At 39.7% G+C, this 25,267-nt stretch overlaps 1 protein-coding gene across 18 annotated transcripts in view; it reads right to left on the bottom strand.

Moving 5' to 3' along the window:
- Afdn (afadin, adherens junction formation factor) overlaps nt 1-25,267 on the bottom strand; it is a 131,647-nt gene that overhangs the window by 82,274 nt on the left and 24,106 nt on the right. For 12 of the 18 annotated variants that reach the window (XR_013045162.1, XM_076552924.1, XM_076552932.1 and 9 more), the window contains exons 2-5: nt 9,425-9,620; nt 8,096-8,211; nt 5,488-5,651; nt 2,758-2,918 (exon numbers count right to left, since the gene is read on the bottom strand). Coding sequence is in view for 17 of the 18 variants with exons in the window: in XM_076552924.1 (XP_076409039.1) it covers nt 2,758-2,918; nt 5,488-5,651; nt 8,096-8,211; nt 9,425-9,620 (637 nt within the window). In the remaining variant the exon portion in view is untranslated. The remainder of the gene's footprint in view (nt 1-2,757; nt 2,919-5,487; nt 5,652-8,095; nt 8,212-9,424; nt 9,621-25,267) is intronic. The other 6 variants (XM_076552934.1, XM_076552936.1, XM_076552938.1 and 3 more) reach the window with 3 other exon arrangements.

Below are 25,267 nucleotides of genomic sequence, written 5' to 3'. Positions count from 1 at the left end.
TCAAACATACTATACAGTCATGGGGCAGAAGCAGGTGCCTTTGCATTGTAGGACATAGTCCATGGAGCTGAAAGGACTGATAAGAAAACAGACAACGGTACTGTCTCTGAACACAGGCACGAAGCAGTCTCCTCTGAACAAAAACTCTACCACACACATAGTAGACGACTGCTGTGACAACAGCCTGGAGAGGCAGGAAAATCCTTTCATTCAGACTTGGGTTTGAAAGAAAAAGTCCAGAACGAAGTGATTTTTCTCAACATAAGTTAGTGTTAAGAGGTCTAAAGAAATTCTATACATCCTATCGCCAGAGTCTCCCCACTACCAAGTAAGCCAGCGCCGCAGTATTCGGAACAGCACTGTAGAGCCCGAGCACCAGCACCTGAAGGTAGTGCTACGAAAGAAACACAGGGGCGACATCAGACTAAACTCTGGGGGCTGAGGTGAGAGTAATGATAACGCCCTCTAACACGGTTATTTCTTTCTGAAACTCAAATGCTTATCCTAATATTTTTTTAAGAAGTGAAACTACTTTATAATGAATTCTTACTTTATAACAAGTATTTTCTTTGCTGGATACAATTTCCAGTTAGTTAAGTCAAAGTTTTATTCAAAAATATATAGAGCCAATATATAGTTCAACTATTCAACTCTTTTTATCCTATCTACTTCCTACAGAGACACCAAGCAACTGCAAGATACTATGGAGGACACAGGGCAGGAAAACCCTGTGCTATGCACAGCGGGCACTGCCATGTACGGCAACAGAAGCCACATTCCTCTAAATGTATTTATTTGTATACTGGCAAAACTCGAAAAGAGGAGGGGAGGGGAGGGGAGGGGAGGGGAGGGGAGGGGAGGGGAGGGGAGGGGAGGGGAGGGGAGGGGAGGAGGGGAGGGGGGAGGGGGGAGGGGAGAGGAGAAAACAGCTGGGCAGTGGCGGTGCACGCCTTTAATTCCAGCACTCAGGAGGCAGAGGCAGGTGGATCTCTGTGAGTTCAAGGCAGCCTGGTCTACAGAGTGAGTTCCAGGATAGCCAGGGCTACACAAAGAAACCCTGTCTAGGAGCCCCCACCCCCAGGAGCCCCCACCCCCACCCCCAAAGAAAAGAGAAAAGGAGAGGAAAAAGAAAAGGAAAGAAAAGAAGCCCAAGTATAAACCAACATAGAATGTTGCCATATAAATAAGAATTAACTATGTGTTAAAACAACAATCTGTCTTATGTCTTTGGAAATAAACACATATATACATACATATACACAATTTCACAAAACTCTTAAAATATTTTCAGGATCATACTGCTAATCCTTTAAAAAAAGAAAAGAAAAAGACAGTCAAGTCTAACTACATAGCCCTGACTGGCCTGGAATTTCCTCTGTAGACCAAGCTGGCATTGAACTCACACAAATTCACATGCCTCTACTGGAATCAAAGGAAGGGGCTACCACACCCGAACACTAAACTTATTTTTATTTTAACACTATTATTATTTATTAAGATCATTGGCAAGCAAGAATATAATTGCAGAAGGCATTCCAGTTCTCTAAAATCACAACAGTTTAAAGGACGAAGGACCACTGGAGAAGTATCTCCAAGGCAAAGGAAGAGATACCTCCCCATGAAAGAAAGCCGGCTGAAACCACAGACACCAACTGGCTCCAGGTATGAATCTCATAAACAGAAAGAAAACAGATGCAGTGGACTCCAAATTGAGAGGGAATCTTAAACACAAATGTATGAGGAAGTTTTAATCATCGCCTATCAACTTTAGAGGACACTAAAGTAAATATTCTTGCCACACTAATAGCTTCAACTGCACCTGCAACGACATCCTAATCAAGGAAACAAAACATAGAAGGGAAAACAGTCATGAGCAGCAAAGGATGTCACCAAAATCTACGAGACAAAAAACCCTAGTGTGTTAGTTAGGGTTTCTATTGCTGTGATCAAGACCACAGGAAAGCAACTTGGGGAGGAAAGGGTTTATGTCTAGGCCCTCCCACATCAACCATTAATCAAGACAAATACCCACAGACTCCCCTACAGGCCAGTCTTAGGGAGGCCTTTTCTCAACTAAGATTCCCTCTTCCCAGGTATGTCCAGGTTTGTGTCAAGTTGACAAAAACCAACCAGCATACTTAAGTTTTTAACAAACCAACAAAACACAAAGTAAACTAAAAAGGAATTCTAGAATGACAGACTTGAAAATATGTGACTCCATCTTTTGAGAGAGAGAGAGAGAGAGAGAGAGAGAGAGAGAGAGAGAGAGAGAGAGAGAGAGAGAGAGAGAATATCAAAAGCAATCAGGAAAGTTTCAGCAATTACAGGAATAACTGTTATTCTATATGTGATAGTGGTACTGAAATTGTATTTTAAGTCTTCACCCTTCACGAAAATATACTAAAATATTTATAGATGAACTGGTAAGTGTGCAATATGTTTCAAAATAGTAGTTTGGGACTTAGAGGGCAATACATAGTGAAAGAGAAGAATATGAGGTAATAATTTTCAAAATTGTGGTCATTATCTTTCTTATATTTTGGATATGTTTAACACATTTCTGGGTTGGAAGGGTGGGAGCAAAGCCATGCTGGTGAGCACACGTGACTAGCAGTTTCTCTAAGTGAAAAGAACTCTATGTAAGACATACATGGGACACATCTGCTTCTTCACCTTTTTAGTTTCAGAAATAATTTATAAAAAGTAAAACTGAACACATTTCACAAGGAATATGAAGAAAAACGACTCTCTCTGTACCTGAGTCAGGCCGCCCATCGGAGCTCCGAAACTCCTGCATTCTCTTTTCAAGCTTTTGCTGCCGCCGCCGTTTCATCACTACCTCAGGATTAGAAATTGTCCGAGTAAAGCTGGTTTCAGGCATGTCTTTGTAAACTTCAGCAGCCAGTCGAGAATTCTCACTGTAAGAAAAAAGATCACCAACAATGTTTCAAACTTTTTCTTCTCTTAGAAATATAAATATCACAATGGCAAATGTCATCTGTCTACATCTGTCCCCTTACAGGTCTGATGTTTCTAGTTACCATGTACTAATTACAATGAGATTAAAAATACAGCTTCTTAGCCGGGCGTGGTGGCGCACGCCTTTAATCCCAGCACTCGGGAGGCAGAGGCAGGCGGATCTTTGTGAGTTCGAGGCCAGCCTGGACTACCAAGTGAGCTCCAGGAAAGGCGCAAAGCTACACAGAGAAACCCTGTCTCGAAAAAACCAAAAAAAAAAAAAAAAATAAAATAAAAATACAGCTTCTTATGCGCTGGGTGGTGGTGGTGGCGGCGGCGGCGGCGGCGGCTGCTGCGGCGGCGGCGGCTGCTGCGGCGCACGCCTTTAATCTCAGCACTTGGAAGGCAGAGCCTGGTAGATCTCTGTGAGTTGAGCTCAAGGTCAGCCTGGTCAACAGAGCAAGTTTCTAGGACAGGACCAAAACTGCACAGAGAAACCCTGTCTCAAAAACCAAAACACACACACACACACACACACACACACACACACACACACACACCTTCTCAGCAAGGTGGTGGTGGCACACACCTTTAATCTCAGCACTTGGGAGGCAAAGGCAAGCAGATCTCTGTGAGTTTGAAACCAGCCTGGTCTACAGAGTGAGTTCTAGGACAGCCAGAGCTACACAGAGAAACTGTCTCAAAACAACAAAACCAAATAAAACAAACCACACACAGTTTCTCTCAAATACAAACTTAGACTAAGAAATGTGTAATCAAACTTTGCAAGTTTACAACTCAACTGTCATGTACAAAGGAACTAGGCAAAAATAAAGATGGATAGAACGTAAGTTTCGGTTTCTAGCAGCATTATGCTAAGACACAGCAAATGACATTACAGCACAATATTCTAGATATAAGAACCAATACTGAAGAACCTTACTTAAAATTATAGTAAATCTTGAAGGATCTAAATTAAATAGCACGATGGTTTTAGGGGCAGGGGTTGGTTGTTGTTGTTTTGTGGGTATTTGGGGAGGGGGTTGGAGACAGGATTTCTTTGTGTAGCTCTGGCTGTCCCAAAACTCACTTTGTAGACCAGGCTGGCCTCTGCCATCAGTGCACCACCACCACCCAGCTGCGTGACTATGTCTAACACCTAAAAGTTCCACCAGCACTTATCTTCCTGAAGTTAAACTTTCATAGGGATACTGCTCCAACAGTTTCTGCAAAGGAATCAACTGTACAAAGTGATGGACAGAAATTGAATATAAGGTCTGATGAAAAAAAAAAAACCCTAAATACTTGAATAAATTTTAATAATATCAACATAATTGTAATCAATATATAATCATAAAATAATTTGTTTCAAAATAAGTCACACTTTAAGCTATCAGTTAAATGATTTAATTCATCTGAAATAGTTCATTTTCTTTTTTTTTTTTTTTTTTTGGGGGGGAGGCAGAGGGTTTATTTTTGTTACACTTGCATATTACAGTTCCTCATCAAAGCAAGTCAGGGCAGGAACCTGGAGCCAGGAGCTGACGCAGAGGCCAATGCTGCTCACTGGCTTGTTCTTCTTGGCGTTCCAGCCTGCCTGCTTTCTTTTTTTTTTTTTTTTTGATATATATTTTTTATTTTACAATACCATTCAGTTCTACATATCAGCCATGGGTTCCTCTATTCTCCCCCCTCCCACGCCCTCCCCTTACCCCCAGCCCACCCTCCATTCCCACCTCCTCCAGGACAAGTCCTCCCCCGAGGACTGTGATCGACTTGGTAGACTCAGTCCAGGGAGGTCCAGTCCCTTCCTCCCAGACTGAGCCAAGTGTCCCTGCATAAGTTCCTGGTTTCAAACAGCCAACTCATGGAATGAGCACAGGACTTGGTCCGAAATAGTTCATTTTCTAAATGAAATAATGTACCTCTCATAAAGTAAACCAATGAAAGAACAAGCTACACAGTGTCATATTTAAACTCTCCTTTACTAGGATGCTTTACATACAGGAGCAGTATATCCATGCACCTTTTTTCTCTTGCATAACTACACTAAATAAACCTACTCAATATTATTCACAATAAGTGACACAGGCGTCACCTCCTAAGAGGCTACACTACAACCAGGCTTTTGAGATACAACAGGAATATCCAAGGTGCATCTGAATTCAGAAAGGAAAATCTGCTCAGCTCCCTAGTCCTGCCAACTCTGGCCAGCTTTTATGAGCTAAATATGGAACCACAATTGCCTCTGAGACCAAAACCACAGAAGAGAGTCTCAAAGGACTAGCTGGAGACATAGGGACAACTGAATTTGGTGGTCTGCTCAGGAAAAACACTGTTCACTAGTGTTTGCCGAGAGTAAGTGTTCTTCTGCACTTGAGATGGGTGCCTGCTACACACAGAAGGACCTGACATTCTGAAACAAGCCTGGCAGCCTCACTCAGCTTTGCCCTCGTTTACCCATAATTGAGTCAAGTCAGCTGTATTACACACACCCCCAGTGACACAAATATTTCCAGAAAGACCTACCTGTCATCCCCTTGAGAAGGCCTTTCTTCCTTATCAGAGGTTTGTCTCAGCGCCTCTTTTTCTCTCTTCTTTTTTTCCTTCTTTTCTTTCTTTGAGAGAGTTCTTTTGAAGTTCTGAATAACGCCTTCTTTGTCCTGCTTCTCTGGTCCATTACTCTGAGCCTTCTGGTAAAAGTAACATCATCAGCACACCGACCACCACCAGGAACCACACCCGGGTCCTCAGGTTCTGCTGCTTCCTGTACCCCACGAGCCAGACAAGTCAACAAACTCACACAGTAAGAAGTGGGGAGCACACTGTCACCTGACTAAGCTGACAATGACATTGTAAAATCTTTCACAACCAAGGGAACTGTACACTTAGGATATATTCATTTCACCATATGTAAATTTCATCTCAACTTAAGACTAATAAGAAAACAAAAATCCAAATTCACATAAAAAGTAAGGTACAATAAAAAAAAAGGAAAGAAAGAAAATAGGGTACAAATCAAGAAATCTGACTTTTAATAAGTAAAACCCAAGAAAGTTATCATAAAGTAACCTGAGAGAAGGAATCTGATGGGAATATCTTTCTGTATGCTTGAATATATGTTGCTCTGATTGGTTGGTAAATAAAGCTGTTTGGCCTATGCCATGAGAAGCAAGATGTAAAAGTGCTGGTAAGCCACAAGCCACGTGGCAAAGTATAGATTTATAGAAATTGACTAATTTAAGATATAAGAACTAGATAGCGAGAAGCCTGCCATGGCCATAGTTTAAAAATATTAGCCTGTGTGTGTTTATTTGGGTCCGAGTAGCTGCTGGAGAGATTTGTCTGGTGAGAGAGATCTGTCCTGACCACAGGCCAGGTGGGACACAGGAAAACTTTCAGCTCCAAATGGCACCCACACCTGGTGGCAGAGTTTCCACATAAAACCTGAGAGAGCTTAGGAAGAGATTACAAATGTAGCTAAGAGCACCTTCCTAGTCATGTCACTCATGGTGGGCCTAGGTACAATGATGTACATAGCTTTGGTGTGTTCGCGGCATGCAGGCTGGAGCTACAGTGGTAGATTCCCTCCAAGTTACACAGAGGTTTCGGCAAGCTGTGCAACATGGTGCATGGTGGATATAGCTTTTGCTAGTACAAAAAAAAAGAAAGGTTTCTGGGCTACACGTTGCTTTAATAGAGGCACAGACCCACTGCTTCCGAGAGTTAGTGGTACACATGGCCCAGAGCTGAATTACCTCCACCATGTTGGAAAGCTGAAGTGGGCAGAGTCAGCAGTCAAGGCAGCTGCTTCAATCCTAAAAACACAGTTTAGTAGTTTAAAAATCTCTCCAGGTCAGAGAAGGATTATAGACTCACAATAAGGAATCTAGTGAAAATATGGAGGGAAAAAAGTCTACTGAATAGGTATTTTCTACAACTGCAAAGAAATATATTAGCAGTAGCTATCTATAAGCTGGTTTTCATGAACCAAAGTTGTACCTATTTCTGAAAAATGTCTAATTTATTTTCCATATCTTGTTTATTAGTTGCTTATCTTAATTTGAATTTTCAACCTACAATCTCGCCTGTTAACATACAAAGCTACATTGTTTTTAAGTAGTTTACTACGCAAAGAAGAAAAATAATAGTTATGGTATGGAGGAGGGGAAAAATCTACTTCATTAAAAGGTGAGTAAAAAAAGAACATTATTATTATTATCCCATTTCATTCATAGACACTTATGACACTGTATTACGTGCCAGTAAGGACCAGCGGCCAAGCTGAAATCAGGGTATACATAAAGCATGAACAGTAAAGCCATGGGACCCATTCTACTTTACAGCAATGCAGCTAGCCACCAGAACCCAGCGACGAGGAAAGCCAAGAGCACATCTGTGTAGACATCCAGGATAGCACACAGCATGGACACAGAAAATCCTTGTTGTTATACAGTAATAGTGTTTTCATAAGAGGAAAATTTACAAGGTAATTTCAACCTCTGTATTTGCTACCACTTGTTAATACCAAAATATTACATAAGATGCCACTCAATTCAGCACAGAACTACACACTTTCCAATTATATCCATGGAGTATGATCAGCTGTGCCCAGCTCCTACCTCCAGGACTGCCACATCCAACTGTGAGTCAAAGCAACCCCTTTCTCTTTAAGTTGCTTCTGTCAGGGTGTCTTATCTCAGCAACAGAACAGCACCTGAGACAGTCTATTACACCACCCAAGGAAGCTTCCCGATTCCTAATCTTAAATATGTAGTATATGAAAATGCTTTCAATATGCCTTAGGAAGTTGCATATCACAGTAGGTACCCAACATTTCCCTTGTCCCTTTTACTTCCTACAGAACAACTTTGATTCTCTAATTTGGAAGAAAGCTGAAAATGACAAGCTGGTCATCAGCTTTTCTCAAAAGCACACAGAACTCCTCGGAACAGTGAGGAACGATGAGTGGGTGACCAAACAGGCAGAAGAGGCTGCTTCCCTAGTGTGACCGAGGAGGTAAAGGACTCCAGGAAGAAGAGTGGAGAAAAGCTCCCACGGCAGAACATAAACCTCGTCCATGCTGCTGACCCAGCCCTAGACCGCAGCTGGCATCAGACACAGGCATTGCTCCCACCTTGGCAGGAATGGCGTCATTCTCATTCTTAAGGACGAATCTCCCTTCCCGATCGTCCTTGTTCCAATTCAACTGCACAACTAGAGGTTTCTCATCAATGTCTAATCTTCTTTCTTCTTCAAAACATGAATGGAAAAGAAGAACAAGCCGTGGTCATTTCATGGCATGAGCACAGCATCTGCCATATGAGATACATTTAATTTATGCACATAAGTATTTTAGTCCCTCTACTTGTTGATAGGTTAGAATGTATTGTTTATAATTTCATATCAGTTTTAATTAGTCCAGCACCTTGTTGCTACTGTTCTACCATGCTAGACACTGACCAGGTGAAATGTATTGTTAAGAATGTTAAATCGGTTTTAATTATTGGATATTTTCTTGCTAGTGAGTGTGTTTGTCACCACAGATCCAGTGCCAGACACTGACCAGGAAAAAACACTTCCTTTATTCTGATAAATTGAGAAAACTAAAGAGATGCACATTTCTATATATCAAACTATCCCAATATGCAAATAGAAAATAAGGAAATCATGTTAATGGTACATACAGCTCCATTGATTCAGATTTTCCTTATCAAGAAATGGCAATAGACCCATCACCTGTCTCAAGTGACGGATGCACTAGCCTTCCCTTCAGTGAAATTGTCCTCCAATCTACACACACACACACACACACATCATGACATGTGCCTCCTCACTCATATTCCTCTAAGTAACCCCCCCAAAAATTCAGTGGTTCATCAAGCTGGACTTTGGTCTGCTGTTGATTCTCTATCTGGGGTAAGTAAATATTTGTTCATGTCTCCCCAGTAATAGTCTCACACAACAACTGCTAACGTTAAAACAAGTAGAAATTACAAAATATGTAAGATTTTCCTCAAGATGTCCTATTGTTCCCAAAGAATAATAAAAATGTGCTCTTAACAGAATGCAAAAATATGATGGCAAGATCACTGACTTGACCTACACAATATTTAACTGGGTTATAAGTAATCAGGACATTATCATCCATCCCTGAGATTTCCTACAAAAGCATGTGGCACACAATACCATTGATATACAAGACACTCAAATATGCTGGGTGAATTTTTTTAATAAAATGCTAATGGTGCTTATTTTAAAGAAACCATCATACATAAAATACATAATTTTTCATAAATGGTATGTGCAAGAACTTGAACATTTCTCAGACTTAAAAAAGTTTGCCACCCTGTCAATCACTCTGTTGAGTGTGGGAATGAAAGAAAAGGAGATGAGCAGTAACCTTGGGACCTGATCATCACACGGCACAACTATTGACCCAAGTCAGGACACAGCCTCCACTGACCTCCACTGACATGCACTTCATAGAGGGAATACTTGGGAGAGGACAGCATGCGCATGTCAGGGCGGAACTTCTCTGCCAGTGTTTCAATCACATCTTGAGTGGTTGCTGTGCTAGATACCCGAATGCATTTTGTTGCGAAGTTTCCAGCAGCTTTATCTTGAAAATAAAATCTCATGACTCCATGAAACTCCAGATCCTACAAGAAAACAAAATATGTTATTGGAGAAGTCACTCTGAAAATATTCACTTTCTAGTGATAATAAATGAAAAAACTATCCATTAGTTTTTTGTTTTTTTTTTTTTTCAAATGTTTATCACAAACATCTAAGAAGTTAGAAAATGGGTTTTTAGTACTCAAGTATAATTTTGAACAGTTGTCTAGAGCAGCATTTCTCAACCTACGGGGTCAAAGGACCTTTCACAGGGGTCACCTAAGACCATCAGAAAACACAGATGTTTACATTACAGTAGTAAAGTTACAATTATGAAATAGCAACAAAAATAATTTTATGGTTGGGGGTCACCACAACATGAGGAACTGTATTAAAGATCACAGATAAGGAAGGTTGAGAACTACTAGTCTAGAGTTTCTTTTTGCCTTACCTCTCACATATAAAATAATAGCAGTAGAGCAGTGTTGTGGAATATTATTTTAAGATGTGTTACATTTGCTTATACTGTGGAATATTTATTTAGTAATACAAAGATGTGTTACATTCTTTTATGTTGCATTTTATTTAACTCTGTGAAGCTGTGTTACTTTTCCTGTCTAAAACATGTGATGGTCTAATAAAGAGCTGAACAGCCAATAGCAAGGCAGAAGAAAGGACAGGCAGGGCTGGCAGGCTGAGAGAATAAACAGAAGGAGAAATCTGAGAGAAAAAAAGAAGCAAGAGAACAAGTAGAGGAGGATGCTAGGGGCCACCCATCCAGCCACACAGCCAGCCATGGAGTAAGAATGAAAGTAAGATATACAGAAGAAAAGGAAAAAGCCCAGAGACAAAAGGTAGATGGGATAATTTAAGAAAAGTTGGCAAGAAACAAGCCAAGCTAAGACCAGACATTTATAATTAAGAATAAGCATCAGTATGTGATTTGTTTGGGAGCTGGGTGGCAGGCCCCCCAAAAGATCCAAAGAGCAAAAACTAACCAACAACATTTTGGTGTACCAAATGGGGCTCTTGAATTTCCAAAGGGCTTGAGAAGAGAAAGCTTAAAAAAAATAAAAAGGACACGGCTCTTTTAGGAGGTGCTGCTGTTCAGTCAGCAGGGCAGCACTAAATAAAAATGGCAAGCTAAGTAAAAACCACCTGTGGCAATACAGGTACCGGCTTTCTACAGCTAGGAAAGTTGAATGCAGTTCCTGGTCACATGCCTCCAACCTGGCTGTGAGTTTTAGGCTTGGCTTTCACAAACCCAGAGGTGGACAGAGCCAGCCACGAGAGCTGCTCAGAGGATCCGGTGTAGCTTAGCAGTCTAAAGTTTGCTCCTGCTGTAAAAAAGGCTAAAAGACACATGGCAAAAGAGGTCTAGATGGAATAAACCTCTAAATAGGTTCCAGTGTGTTTTACAATGAGCACAGGCTTAAGAAAGAAAGAAAAGGGTTATGGCCAGTCATAGAAATAGTTTAAATATAATAAAGTCTTTAAAGAGAGAAGAAAATAATAAAAGAGAATAAGCCACGTAGAGATGGGAAATAGAGAGTCTGGATCCTGTACGTTATTGTATTGCTTTTGAATTTTTTGGTTGTTGAGAAGCAAACAACAGCTGCTAAGAGACCTGGAAAAGAGGAACTGATGAAATAAACCAGCCTATACACTTTAGGAATGCCTTAACTTTAAAAAAATTAGTCAAAAAATATATTTGTCAAATGGAAATCAAAATGCTTTCGAGTTCTGTTCCCACAGGAGACAGGAAACGAGAGATTGTGGATTCCTTCAGGAATGAGATGGATCAGGTTTGATCAAAGGAGACGTCTTGACCTTCACAGGTAATATCTATCAGCAAAGATTACTGCTGGTCTTCCCAGGATATGGCCATTATCTCAAAAATTTCTCAGGAATCCTAAAGATACTTCGTCTACAGACAGCAAGAAGCAGTTTGGAGAACACAACGCCTATATTCCCAAGGGGGGTGTGGGAGGCTTTTGGTTAATTAGTGGGTCATGGATATTTGTTATATTTAGGGAAATATAGGAATACAGGATAAAAACACAATTATTAATCTCAGATATTTTGCATTGGCATGGATTTTGGTATATTGATACAAATTTAAAGTTAATTTTGTTACATTGTATATATATTTCTACTCTTGTTTGGGATATTGTGTTTATGCAGTTCATTTAAAATGCAATTTATAAATAAGAAATGAGGTTAGCAATAAGTCTGTAATAATCAAACTTGCAGTAACATTAGGTATGTTTTCTAGGTTAAATAAGCATATTTTAGATAGATAAATGGTTTTAAAATACTTCCAAGGCCTAAAGAATATGGCATTTAAAATGTTTTGTTAAAGTTTTTCATGACACAGTGAGACACATCTGCTCCTGGCAGCACCAATTTACTTAAAAGAAGATAATAGGCATTGAAGAAACTCCTTATGGAGTTTGGTTTCATTGTGGCAATGTTAGCCACTGGGTAAAGAAACTTCTCTTGCCTTTGACTACTGACAATGTACTGTGCAGACTGGACATGCAGGATGCACAGGAAAAAGACCACTGAACTTTGCCAAAACAAGGCAGGACAGTCCTTCAAATTTCCTACTTCACTAAAAAGTTTGCCATATATTCTGGACCTGTAGGCTGAAGGTGGATGCCACAAGATTGCAGAGGAACTTTTTGGGTGACTGTCCAGGAAGTCAAATGTCTCTGTTGTATTATATCCTTCTGGGTCTTTGATGGAGTTGAAGACTAGATAGTTATAGTTGCAGCTTTCCTGAGTTATGATAGAAAATAAATTAGGTGTAAAACTTTGGATTCTCAGGGTGATGGTAGCGCACGCCTTTAATCCCAGCACTCAGGAGGCAGAGGCAGGTGGATCTCTGTGAGTTCGAGGCCAGCCTGGGCTACAAAGTGAGTTCCAGGAAAGGCGCAAAGCTACACAGAGAAACCTGTCTCAAAAAACCAAATAAAATAAAATAAAATAAAAATTTGGATTCACTAAGATAGTATAGATAATGCATTATTTTTTCTGAATATACTAACTACAAATGGACAGACTATTGTAAATGTAATTCTTACTTGATAATTGTTTTTGTTGTGTATAGTTTTACTATGTTAAAGTTAAAACCTTTTATTTTTATTTAGACAAAAAGGGGGGAATGTTGTGGAATATTATTTTAAGATGTGTTACATTTGTTTATGCTGTGGAACATTTGTTTAATGATGCAAAGATATGTTGCATTCTTTTATGCTGCATTTGTTTAACTCTGTGAAGCTGTGTTACTTTGCCTGCCTAAAACACCTGACTGGTCTAATAAAGAGCTGAATGGCCAATAGCAAGGCAGGAGAAAGGATGGGAGGGGTTGGCAGGTAGAGAGAATAAAAGAGGAAGAGAAATCTGCGAAGAGCAAGATCAAGGAACAAGAAAAGGAAGAGAGGAGGACATCATGGGCCAGCCACCCAGCAAGATATGGAGTAAGAAGTAATAAAGATATACAAAAATAGAGAAAAGTAAAAGCCCAAAAATAAAAGATAGACAGGATAATTTAAGTTAAGAAAAGCTGGCTGAAAACAAGTCTAGCTAATGCTGGGCATTTATAAGTAAGAAAAAGTCTCCATGTGTGATTTACTTGTGAGCCAGGCCCCCAAAAGGGCAAAAACTACCAACTACAGAGCAGCTGGTATCAACAGCAACTGACATTTACTAAGTTCTCAGCCAGTGCCAGGCACAGCATGACATGCGTTGTTTGACTGTCTTTACAACCATGCTGTTTAACAGATACTATTACTAAACCCTACTTCAAAATCTCACCATTGAGCATATGATTGTTCATGTCTGTAATCCTAGCACTTGGAAAGGGGATGCAGAAGCATAAAGAGTTCAAGGCCACCTTGTATTTCAGTCTATCTCAAAGAGGAAAGAAAATGCCAGTTAACAGAATTAAAACCAAGATCTACTGGCCTGGAAGCCCATACCTGCCCAGCTCTGAGCTCTTAAAAATACCTGACATCTTCCTAATCCCAATATTAGCATTTTAAATAAATGACATTTTAACTAATTTTCTATATGGATTATCATACTAAATAAACGTTTCAGATACATCTCAAATCTTATGAAGGAAAGCAATGGTGGAATTCCAGCCCAAGGAGTTTGGTTTCACATTCTCCTCTCAACTCTAAGGCGGGCTGAGGTTCATGGAACTATGAACCTCCTTTGATTTTCTTGACAAATTCCAAAGGATAGGTCATATCTAAGTGCAGGTCGCACCCATGTCTCTAGCAGGAATCAAGACTTAGCTGTGCTATTAACACCACAGATTCTTCTTGCTGCTCACTCTTTGCATCTAATTATTAAATCAGAAACCAGGTAGAGGTAAAGCCAAGTCTTCATTTATTTACTTAACCAGGTGGTACACACACCACTGTGCTCCAGTTGAGATCAGAGGACAACTTGAAGTAGTTGTCTCTTCCTACCATGCTCCAGACATGAAGCTGTATCATCAGGTTCAGTGGCATGTAAAATATTTTTACATGCTGACTTTTATGCTTTGTGGGAGCTTTCCCTTCTCTCAGAAGCCAAATTCTCACTCAGTGACCAATAAACTCTCCAGTTTTCCCAAATCCACAACCTTTCCTGCAGATATTAATGAATTAAAAATACTCAGTTAAAGAACAAAAATCTGGGGCTGGAAAGATGGCTCAGAGGTTAAGAGGGCTGGCCACTCTTCCAGAGGTCCTGAGTTCTATTCCCAGCAACCACATGGTGGCTCACAACCATCCGTAATGAGATCTGGTGCCCTCTTCTGGTGTGCAGGCAGACTACTGTATACATGAAGAAGGAGGAGGAGGAGGGAAAGGAGGAGGAAGAAGAAGAAGAAAAACAACAACAACAACAAAAAGCAGTACTTGAATGGTGTTAGCAAGTATATAAACATGGAATTAAAGCAAAAAAAGGAAAGCAGTCAAGTATATTTCTAGTCCAGAATTTTCCGGGGCTTGTTCAGTCTTGGCCTATCAGGTGTTCTTCCTAGTGTGTCAGTGGAAGACCAATGATCCTAGGAATTGGGATACATACTGACAAGGCATACATCAGCCGTGGTCCCTTAGGTGATTAAGCTGAGCATAAATATGTTCCACAGGCAGAAGGTCACCAATTATGGGGTGAGAACTGATGAAGCGTACAGAGTTAGCAAGTCTAAGTGGAACTATGTTAGTTGGACCTTTGCTCTGGGTCTTCCAGAAATTATAGCAACTGCCTCTTTGGTTTGGATCAAATAACAGAGCATAGATGACATGCCATTTAAATATTGCTGTGTTAGTATGTTAACCTGGAAGTCTGTCAGAACACATGTGGATTAGGTATCTGAAGTAGAATCTGAAAATGAGTGTTAGTAATATCAATACTTCCTAATGTCAGCCTCTGTATCAAATACTCGTACATGCTCCTTTCTCAGCTCTTTCATCCTGTCCCTGCTTCAGACTCCCTCCTGCCCCTAGAGGGCACTAGACTTCTTTAAGTGCCTTCCACTTCAGATTCTGGTCTCTTCTCTACAGGTTTCTAAGACAACACAGTAAAATAATAATAATAATAATAATAATAATAATAATAATAATAATAATATCGAGTTATATAAATTTAAGTTTCTATATGGGAGCCATATTTTCACCCCAGGTTGCAAGATTTTCCCTACTGACAGCCTGAAGACATATTTACATCACACTGAACACTCTAAGTATCCGGAACACTTGCACAACTGTCCTGAGGGCTCTCTCTGACAGGTGTCACATCATAAAAGCAGGTAAATGTCCACAGTACTTAATGATTCTGCTACAAAGCAATTCTGTACCATTTCTAATAATGAAACAGTCCGATGCACCTGTCAAGAAGGCATCAGTTTCTCTGAGAACTATCAAGTAATCCAAATCACCTGGTATTAAGAACCAAAACCAAGCAAACAAAGCAAAACAAAAAACCACCCAGACACAGTGCCTGCTACTAGCAGGCAGGGAAGGCATGCTCTCTAATATCCCCAGAATCACCAACTGTTTTTCAGATGGGAGCAGACACAGAAAACTGACTGTCCTCACAGTGAGTCTTATCTTTGTGTGTCCTTTACAGAAAAAGGAAACTCAGGTACAAATTTCTCTTACTAATGTGGTCAGCTACTACCCTTCCACAAAGCCATGATAAAAAGGGAAAAATAAACCTCTGGGGAGTGAGGAGGCACTGGTTGGTATCTTCACCCAGAGCCACACTCTTGGTCCTGCTGATCTTTGTAATCAAACAATTCTCCATGTCTTGTGAAGCTGAAATAAAATAGTCTATAAAAAACTTGGACATGACTTCAATTAACACTACATAAGTGTTAATGGGTAATTTAGTTTCATGTTCCACAAGAATAGCCATGTATACTTGTAACCAGAATAGTCCCTTAATAATTAAGGTTAACATTCTGTTTAGTTACTCAGCCAATTCTAAATCTGGCTGGTATGAGTAAGTCTACCAAGTTTTATCAGACCTAAAAGTAATAAAATCAATTGTTGAGCCTAAAATTTGGGTTTATAGTGACTCAATGGACAAGAGGTAATAATTATTGTAATTAATATACAGTAAAGAGCTTTCTAAATGTTGGGTATTAAGAATTTTACATTTAATTACCAACCTAAGAGTTGAGTTCTATCATCATCAGCATTAAGTGGGGGAAACAGAGGGGTTAAGCACCCTGGCCACAAAAAAACAGCTTCTGCCTCTGCTTCCATCTCAAGAGAATTATGATAGTAATTATTTTTCTTTGGCCTTACAGGAGGTATAAGATAAGTCTGAGAAGAAATAAATGAATAGGAAAATAAGAAAAAAAGACGCCTAGAGCCCAGAAGCTATATACTCCAGTTTCCTTAATTAGTTTTAAAAAAAATCCTGGTGTGTACAAGACCCCATTTCAATCCCTACTAAGTACTGTGAAAACAAAGATATGGCCAGGCACATTAATACACTTCTTTAATCTCCACACTGAAAAGACTGAGGCAGAAAAGGATTGCTATTTGAGTTGTACTTAGACTAGGTAATAAGTTCTAGGCCAGCCTGTACTAAACAGCAAGACTACCAAAAACAACCACTATTACTCAATAAACTTGGGGCAGGAGTGCGTATGTGTGAATGCTTTGCATGCCTGTGGAGGACAGAAGACAGGGGTGGTTTCCTAAATAGCTCTGCACCCAGCTAGGTTGTAGTTCGTTAGTTGCAGGTTTTTAACTTCTAGGCTTCTATCATTTTATATATTAAGAATTTTTTTTTTCCAATATTCATTATTTAGTACTTCAGAAAGGAGGCAACTTTGGCTCACTTCAACAAGTACTCTGCCTGTGACGGTTGGTTCATCTCAACTGGCAACTTAATGAGGTCTAAAACCACCTAGGAGATAGGCCTCTGGGCATATCTCTAAGGTTCCCTTCACTGCATTAATTGAGGTGGAAAGAAACTGTACAAGAAAGCACAGTAAATTCCATCACAACACAGGAACAGGGAGAAAGCTCATGCTTAAAACCCTAAAGCAACTGAAGGAATGCTAAGAAATATACATAAAACTCCCATGGGCAGGTGGGGCAGCTGGTAGCACATGGTACAAATCCCAGCACACAGGAGACTCAGGCTAAGGTTTGAACTACACAGTGAGTTCAAACCAGTCAGAGCTACCAAGTGAGCACCTGTCCAAAATGGAACACACATCTCTCATGTCATAACACAACTAACAAAAAATTTCCAACTTGCATCAAAAAGTTTATGATTCAGAAAAACCCAAATTTTTAAAAAATAAGTCAAAAAAACTTCAAGAAGTTATCAAAATGGTGAATAAACTCTTAAATGTACAAAATGATAAACCACTCAACTCATGGCAAAACCATCCCAAGATAATACAACGAACAGTAAGAGGCCTTTCCTCAACAACCCTAGCTGGTAAAAATCCAAAAGTTCTGACAACATATACTATTCGTGGGACTTAAAAAAAAGAGCATACCCAAGGGAGCAGACGGGAAGTATTTTGCAAAAATCACATACACTGGCACAATAATTCTGCTTTTGTGGTCCTACCACCAAGGATAAAATACAATACAAAACATGTTAACTGCCTGAGGCCCAAATGAACAGATTCCCGTATATGCATGTGTGGTGGTTTGAATGAAAATGGCCCCCACAGACTCATAGGGAGCGGCATTATTGGAGGTGTGGCCTCGTTGGAAAAAGTGTGTCACTACAGGGTGGGGTTTGGGATTTCAGAAGCTCAAGCTTGGTCCAATATCACTCTCTCTTCCTGCTGCCTGCAGATCCAGACATAGTACTCTCGGCTCCTCCTGCACCATGTCTGCCTGCATGCTGCTATGCTTCCCCACCATGATGATAATGGACTAAACCTCTGAAACTGTAAGCCAGCCTCAGTTAAATGTTTTCCTTTATAAGAGTTGCTGTGGTCATGGTGTTTTCACAGCAATAGAAACCCTTATTGAGACAGCATGTAAGGAGATGAGATGCTGCCCCCAAGCAATGAGAAGGCTCTTATGGACACTGGTAGAGTGCTGCTAAAGACAAAGTAATTACAAAGGCAAGAGCATGGCAGCAGGCCACCTGGGAGAAAGAAACCTCAGCTGAGGAACTGCCCAAATCCACTTGTTTTTCCACCATGTTTATGAGAGATTGTTGATGGGAGACGGACCAGCACACTGTACCTGACACCATTCCTAGGCAGGTAGGTATGAGAAAAATAAAGTTAGCTGAGCATAAGCCAATCAGTGAGCAATAAGCAACATTCCTCTGTGGTTTTAGTTCCAGGTTCCTGCCTTGAGTTCCTGTCTGACTTCCCTCAGAGATGAACTGCAACCTACAAGGGTAAAGTGAAATAAAGCCTTTCCCAAGCTGGCTTTCAAAGGTGCTTTAACATACCAGCAGGAAGCAGATTACAACAGCAGGCATCAGAAAACCTATTACAAAAAAAAGGAGGCACCAAAAACAACATCCATTTGACTACATTTAAAAAAAAAAATCCATAAGAAGATGAACCAAAATGCATTCATCAATGGGGAGAAACATATTTTCTTGTCTTTTTTTCTTTTTTCAGCTTTTTAAGACAAGATTTCTCTGTGAAACAGCCCTGGTTGTCCTAGAACTCACTATGTAGACCAAACTGGTCTCAAACTCAGAGATCCACCTACCTCTGCCTCCCAGGTGCTGGGATTAAAGGCGTGCGCCACCATACCCAGCAGCATATTTATTATTATCTAATTATACTTTATTACATGATTTCTTTTTTGGAACTATGAAATTATTTAATTAAACTTAAAATATAAACACTAAAAAGATTCAATATGAAATGAATCTATATAATAAACTGATCACATTATCACACAGAAAATAATGTCTAAGTGATTTTAGAAAACAAAGTTTTGTCCCAGACAGTGGTGACATATGCCCTAAATCACAGCACTCAGGAGGCAAAAGCAGGTGGATCTTTTTGAGTTCAAGGCCAGCCTGATCTACAGAGTAGGTTCCAGGACAGCCAGGGCTACACAGAGAAACCTTGTCTCGGGAGAAAAAAAAAAACAAAACACCACAAACTTTTGGTTTTACACTCCCAGTTGCGGAGGATTACAAATTCCAGGCTAGTCAGGTCTCCACAGGTAAACTTTGTCTCAAAAGATAACCTTTTCTTTTGGGATGTCTTACCAAATTTATAGATAACACAGATGTGCATTTAGAGTCAGATAAATAAGATTATTCATGTATTTATGTAGCCATGTGTATTTTATATTTCCAATGCCATACAGTCTTCTAACCCTTTATGGCAACGCCTCCCCCAAAAGTGTTTTTGAAAGTACAGTTTTAAAATACATGGGTAGCAATTTGAGTGTAAAATTAGTCATTGAAGAAACTGAACACTACATGATAACCAATTATCTTGACAACCAAATATAAAAGTGGACAACATTTGTATTTACTTTTCACTCTCTAAGGTATATGCCAAACAGAATGAGGAGAGAGACAACACAGCTGTTAATGGTATAAAGTATTTTTTTTACTTTACAATCATATAGACATTTTATTTTCAAAGTTATCTAGTATAGTACATAGTTTGGGGCTTTATGAATAAATTATAATGTGCAGATGAAAAGCTAACTTCATAATTCTATAAAACTAAATCTTCCTTAAGCTGAAGTTAGATTAAAAGAAAAGGAACCATAGCTTAATGAAAAAGTGGTTCCTGTTTTCTGAATGGAGTCACAGAAATAGGACTACAACAAAAATAAGTTGTCATGAAAGCATTTTGTTTTCTTTTCACTATGGTCATGTATCTGTATGCAATGTATTTCTTGAATAAAGTTTTCTTGAGTAAATGAGTGGATGATTGTAGAGATCAGAAGACAAGCAGCACCAACTCCGCACCTTACATACCTTCTCCTCTTAGGGACCAAGGCTCTGAAGAAGACACCTTCAAATTCCAGGTCAGAAAAAGATCAGCAACAGTTTTACATTAGGAAACAAAGGAGCTCTCCAAGGCTGGTTCCTGTCAGAAGAACTCAGCCACCAGAAGACACAACAGAAAACAAGCTTGTGGGGGGGACGACGACAAAGACTGCAACCTACTGAATCACAGAATACAGGAAAAACCCACTAAAGAAAAACAGGAAAGCCAAAAGAACTAAGGCAAAATCAAAACGGGTAATAAAGGGACATAATGAAGGTAATAAACTAAAAAAGAAGGAAAAAATTATTCTGCTTTCCTACAATTTGGATCACAGCTTCTTAGGACTGTAGGTGGCGGCCTCATGCGGCCTCTAACTGAAGGTGAGGACAAAGGCAAGAAACCCTGCCAGCAGTTCCTGTTTTGTCTGTATCCCTGGCTCATCTGGAACCTGCCACACTGGCAGGTTTGTACTTTGACGATCTTCCTGCCTCAACTTCCCGAGTTGTAGAATTACAGGCATGGGCTACTACGCCCAGAGACTAGAACAAGGTTTCTGAACAAGTCACGACTAAAAATTAATCCAGCATCAATCTACAAATCAATAAATCTAAGAATGTGAGATGTTTCTGCCAGCCCATGCGGCCTTTTGTGACATCACCACAGCTTTGGTTCTGAACACAACACACAAGCACTTTCACATGCTCCCACACCACACAATGCCAGCTCACAATGCCTGAAACAAATCAGGCCAGATCGGAGACTATGGTACATTATGAACTGCTTTTTTTTTCCTCTTTACTGTAAATGGGAAGTTTTCTGATTTTATAGAAGCATGGTAGTTTAATTGAAAACAAAGACTCAGTTATTTTCCTACTATCACTCCTATCATACAAGTATAAAATTTGTAAGCCTTTGGACTGGATTGTTGGAATGTTTATTTGGCTTTAAAATCTGCCATTTCAGTTGCTCTACTAAGTTTAATAAATCATTTCATAAACTTTACCTTGGGATTAGAAATATCCAATAATTTCTGATATGGTCCTAAATTTACTTGTCACTTTGTATTACATATTTATGCAAAGCAGCACTCAGTATTGATTATGAAACCAAAATACTGATTAACTATGAAAAACATTGAAGATGTTCTATGTCCTAAGGTATCAAATGTTCAGTTAAGAGTTAACTTTTTAGGTAAGAATAAACAAGCACATCCATCTAATTAGTGTGCAAATTTAATACATGACAGAATTGTGTATGTATGTACTAAGGAATTACTTCAAAATAAATTTATGATTCATTATCAGTAAATGCTTGATTTGTATGCCTATGTTTGATACCTATATACCTAGTGTCACACAAAAACTTCTTAGGCAATGGGGCTGAAGAGATGGCTCAGCTGTTGAGAGCACTTGGTGCTCTTGCAGACAACCCAGTCTGCAAGCACATGGGGCAACTCACAGCTTTAACTCTAGTTCCTGGGAATCTAATGCTTTTTCTGACCTCCGTAGGCTTCTGCATGCACTGGTACTTACACACACACACACACACACACACACACACACACACACACACACACACACACAAAAATATATTTTTTACAATTATTTTTTAATTCTTAGGCCAAAAAAAAGCAACAAATGGAAAAAATAAGCATTTGTGGCTTGGACAATGAGGAAATATATTTCTATTTGGAAAGAATTTCAACCAACAAATGAGAAATGATAAAATTAGAAAAGGACGATTTTGTAAACCCTAAGTGACCAGGACAAAGACCTCACAGATGACACAATTAGATGAAGGCTAATAAAGAGCCTGACATTAGAGGGGCTATCACAACTCGATCTAATGTGATAGATGTGAAATGCTCAACCCTGCTTAAGAAATGTGTCTCTTAGCTAAGTTCCAATCCATAGATAGAGCCTTTAACGCTGAAGACACAAGCAAAATCACTTTCACTCTGCAAAAAAGCAAAGGAAATCTAGAACTGGGAAATTCTATAGGAAAACCAACCAATGTTCTCAGAAAGTTTATAGTATTTAAAAGCACTCTAAGATTAAAGAACTAACGGCAATGTGTGACCCTCAGGTCTGATAAAAAATAAACTAACACAAAACCATATTATTGATGGACAGTGGGAAATCTGAATAGGGATAATACTAATTTGTGGATAACAACAAGGAATTAAAGGTAATTTTGTTATTGGCAAGACACGTATTTAAGTAAGAAGAAATAAAATGACAGGTTCTAGGATTTCTTTTTTAAATAGTCCAGCTAAAAATAACAACAAAATGCCTGGTGTGGTAGTTCATACCTTTAATTCTAGCATTTGGGAGGCAGAGATAGGCAGATCTCTGTGAGTTCAAGGACAGCCAGGACTACACAGGGAAACCCTGTCTTGATAACAACAACAAAATAATGCCTTAAAAGACAAAGACTGAAGGATGGATTTCACCTGCTTGAAAGTCTTCACATTAAAGATTAAAATAGTTGCTGGGAATACTGGTACACAAATTTAATCCCAGCAATCAGGAGGCAGAAGCAGGTGGGTTTCTGTGAGTTCAAGGTCAGAATGGTCTATATAGTGAATTCCAAAACAGCCAGGGCTATGTAGAGACACCCTGTCTCCAAAAACAGAGGGGGGTGTAATAAGAATAGCTATAGTGATGAGATGGCTAAGTAGGGAAGATAAAGGCCTGACTTCCTGCGGCGTTTGATCCTAGGGCTCCACACAGGAGGAGAACTGACACCTACAAGGTGGAGTCACATACATGCTATAACACACACGCCCCCACAAACACATCTAACTGAAAAGAAATGAATGAATGAATGAATGTTAATTAAAATTGTTAATCTTGCCAGGCATTGTGTTACATGCCTGTAATCCCATGCACTTAGGTGACTGAGACTGGAGGACCAGAAGTTCAAGGACAACAAGAGCTACACAGTGCAACGGTGTCTTAGAGTGAGCAGCCATTTCACTAAACTTCCACAGGGCCCTTCTGAGATCCATGAGTACTGTGTTCCCTCAGCTGTACTGAATCAGAGGACACTACTGCACGCTGTGACCCCAGATCCTGTGCTTACTAAGGATCCATGAGTACTGTGTTCCCTCAGCTGTACTGAATCAGAGGACACTACTGCACGCTGTGACCCCAGATCCTGTGCTTACTAAGGATTAAGCCATCTATCATAAATTGAGGCACTTGATCTCATTTTCTGTCTATAAATTCTTAAGTGAACAAGTAGTTGGAAAGGGTGTGTGTGTGTGTGTGTGTGTGTGTGTGTAAACCCTATTAGTAACAAAATAAAGTAATAATACAGTATACATTTAAAGTCTAGGTGTAAAAAATAGGAATTAAGATTCACAAAAAACAAATGGTATGGCATACATTTATATTCCTATTATTGAAGCAGAATTTCTAAAGTTCAAATCATTTCCAGGAATTTAACTGACTCTACCCACATTAACACATATCTGTTCAAATAACCATGCGCCTGAAACCAACTTCTACTTTCTAATATTCAAAAGAAAGCCCAAGTAGAGAAAACATGAAAACCTATCTTTATGTCCTTTGTATACATAATCCCAAGTAGACCGTGTCTAGGTCTCAGCAAGGGTGAAGTCTCATACAATTACATGCACTAAGGCTGGTAAGCTACCATTCACCTGTGCTGTACTATTTCCATCAGTGCAAAATAACTTCTTAAACTATGACAAGTTAACCAAAGAATCTGCTCTAATCAAAATGTTCCCACCCACATCTACACTAAAACTGAAATCACAGCACTCCATTTATTTCAATGTTTAAAAATCTTCAAGCCACCTATTTAAATTAACAGTATCTTCAAAGCTCTACCCTTTTTACTATTATTAACTAGCAAACACACATTTTTAATTACTTGCTTTCTTTTTATTGAAAACTCTTTTCATTCTGATCATAGTTTTAAATTTGAGCGCTTTCTTCAGTATTCTTATGTTGATGTCTTTCACAGTGACCCAAGACAGGTACATGTGGTTGAGAACTGGGAAAGGTAGGAAGAGCCAACAACAAACAGTAACCTTGGAGTGGTCCCTGGGACATAAATGTTACAGCTTTCTTGGGGGGGGGGGGGGAGAGACGCGTTATAAACAACAACAGAAGGCTTCACTGCTTTGCTGAAGAACTGAAACACTTTCCTGGCCATACGAGCTGGACCCTGAACTACAGCTGGTACCTGGTACTACCGAGCTCCCTCGCCTGTCTTCTTGTTGCACTGTCTGCGTTACCCGATGACCACAGCAGACTGGAATGTCACTTAGTACCGGCCTGAGGAAAACAAAAAGGTGAGCTGCATACATCAGCAGCCATTTTAGGAAGGAGGTCTGGTTGTTCAGGGGAGTTTCTAACTGTGGTGATTTACGAAAAGAACAGAGCAAAGTAAGACCAAAGCAAATAACTCACTTTTGAAATGAGTTTTCTTGATAGGACTCACAAAATGAGAACTACTGTGAACAGAACCAGTCACGGAACTGGATTCTCAGTGACAGGGACACTGCACCAGAGCAACTGCTTCAGTCCAACTCCCAGTTAACGCACACACCACACCAGTGTACACACACGCCAACCAGGAAAGGGAAAGTGGTCTCTAGAACACGGTCTCCAATAATGGTACACATCACTGGGATGCACTCAAGACAGGGATACAGGATGCAGCAAGTGTCATTACGCCAAACACCATCATCAGTGATTCTGTATACACTAGTCACAGTATCTAATTTAAGGATACCTTTTTTTAATGTGTCATAGTGTGTGTGTGTGTGTGTCTGTGTGTGTGTGTGTCTGTGTCTGTGTCTGTGTGTGTGTCTGTGTGTGTGCGTGCACATACACTCAAACATATATATGTGTATGCAGAAAAGTGTGTATGCCAGTGCCTATGTGGAGGCCAGAGGATGAGTTGCAGGAGTCAGTTCTCTCCTTCCATGTGAATCTCAAGGACCACACTCAATTTGTCAGGCTTACAGAACACACCTTTTCCCACTTATTCATATGTCAGCCTCTTAAGGATACTTTTGAAAAAAAAAATACAATTTCTAGTTGTAACTACATACAACATAAAAATAAACAAGCTTTCTTCCTTTTAAATTATGGAATACAGAGTCAACCTAAAACATACAACACCAAACCTAATTATCTTACCGAAACTGCCATTCCCCTGCAAAGAACACCAAATGACATAGTTAAACATAGA

This window comes from Peromyscus maniculatus, chromosome 16 (assembly GCF_049852395.1).
Source record: "Peromyscus maniculatus bairdii isolate BWxNUB_F1_BW_parent chromosome 16, HU_Pman_BW_mat_3.1, whole genome shotgun sequence".
NCBI classification, from domain to species: domain Eukaryota; kingdom Metazoa; phylum Chordata; class Mammalia; order Rodentia; family Cricetidae; genus Peromyscus; species Peromyscus maniculatus.
The sequence above is the reverse complement of the archived record's forward strand: the minus strand, read 5'-3'. Positions and strand labels throughout refer to the sequence as shown.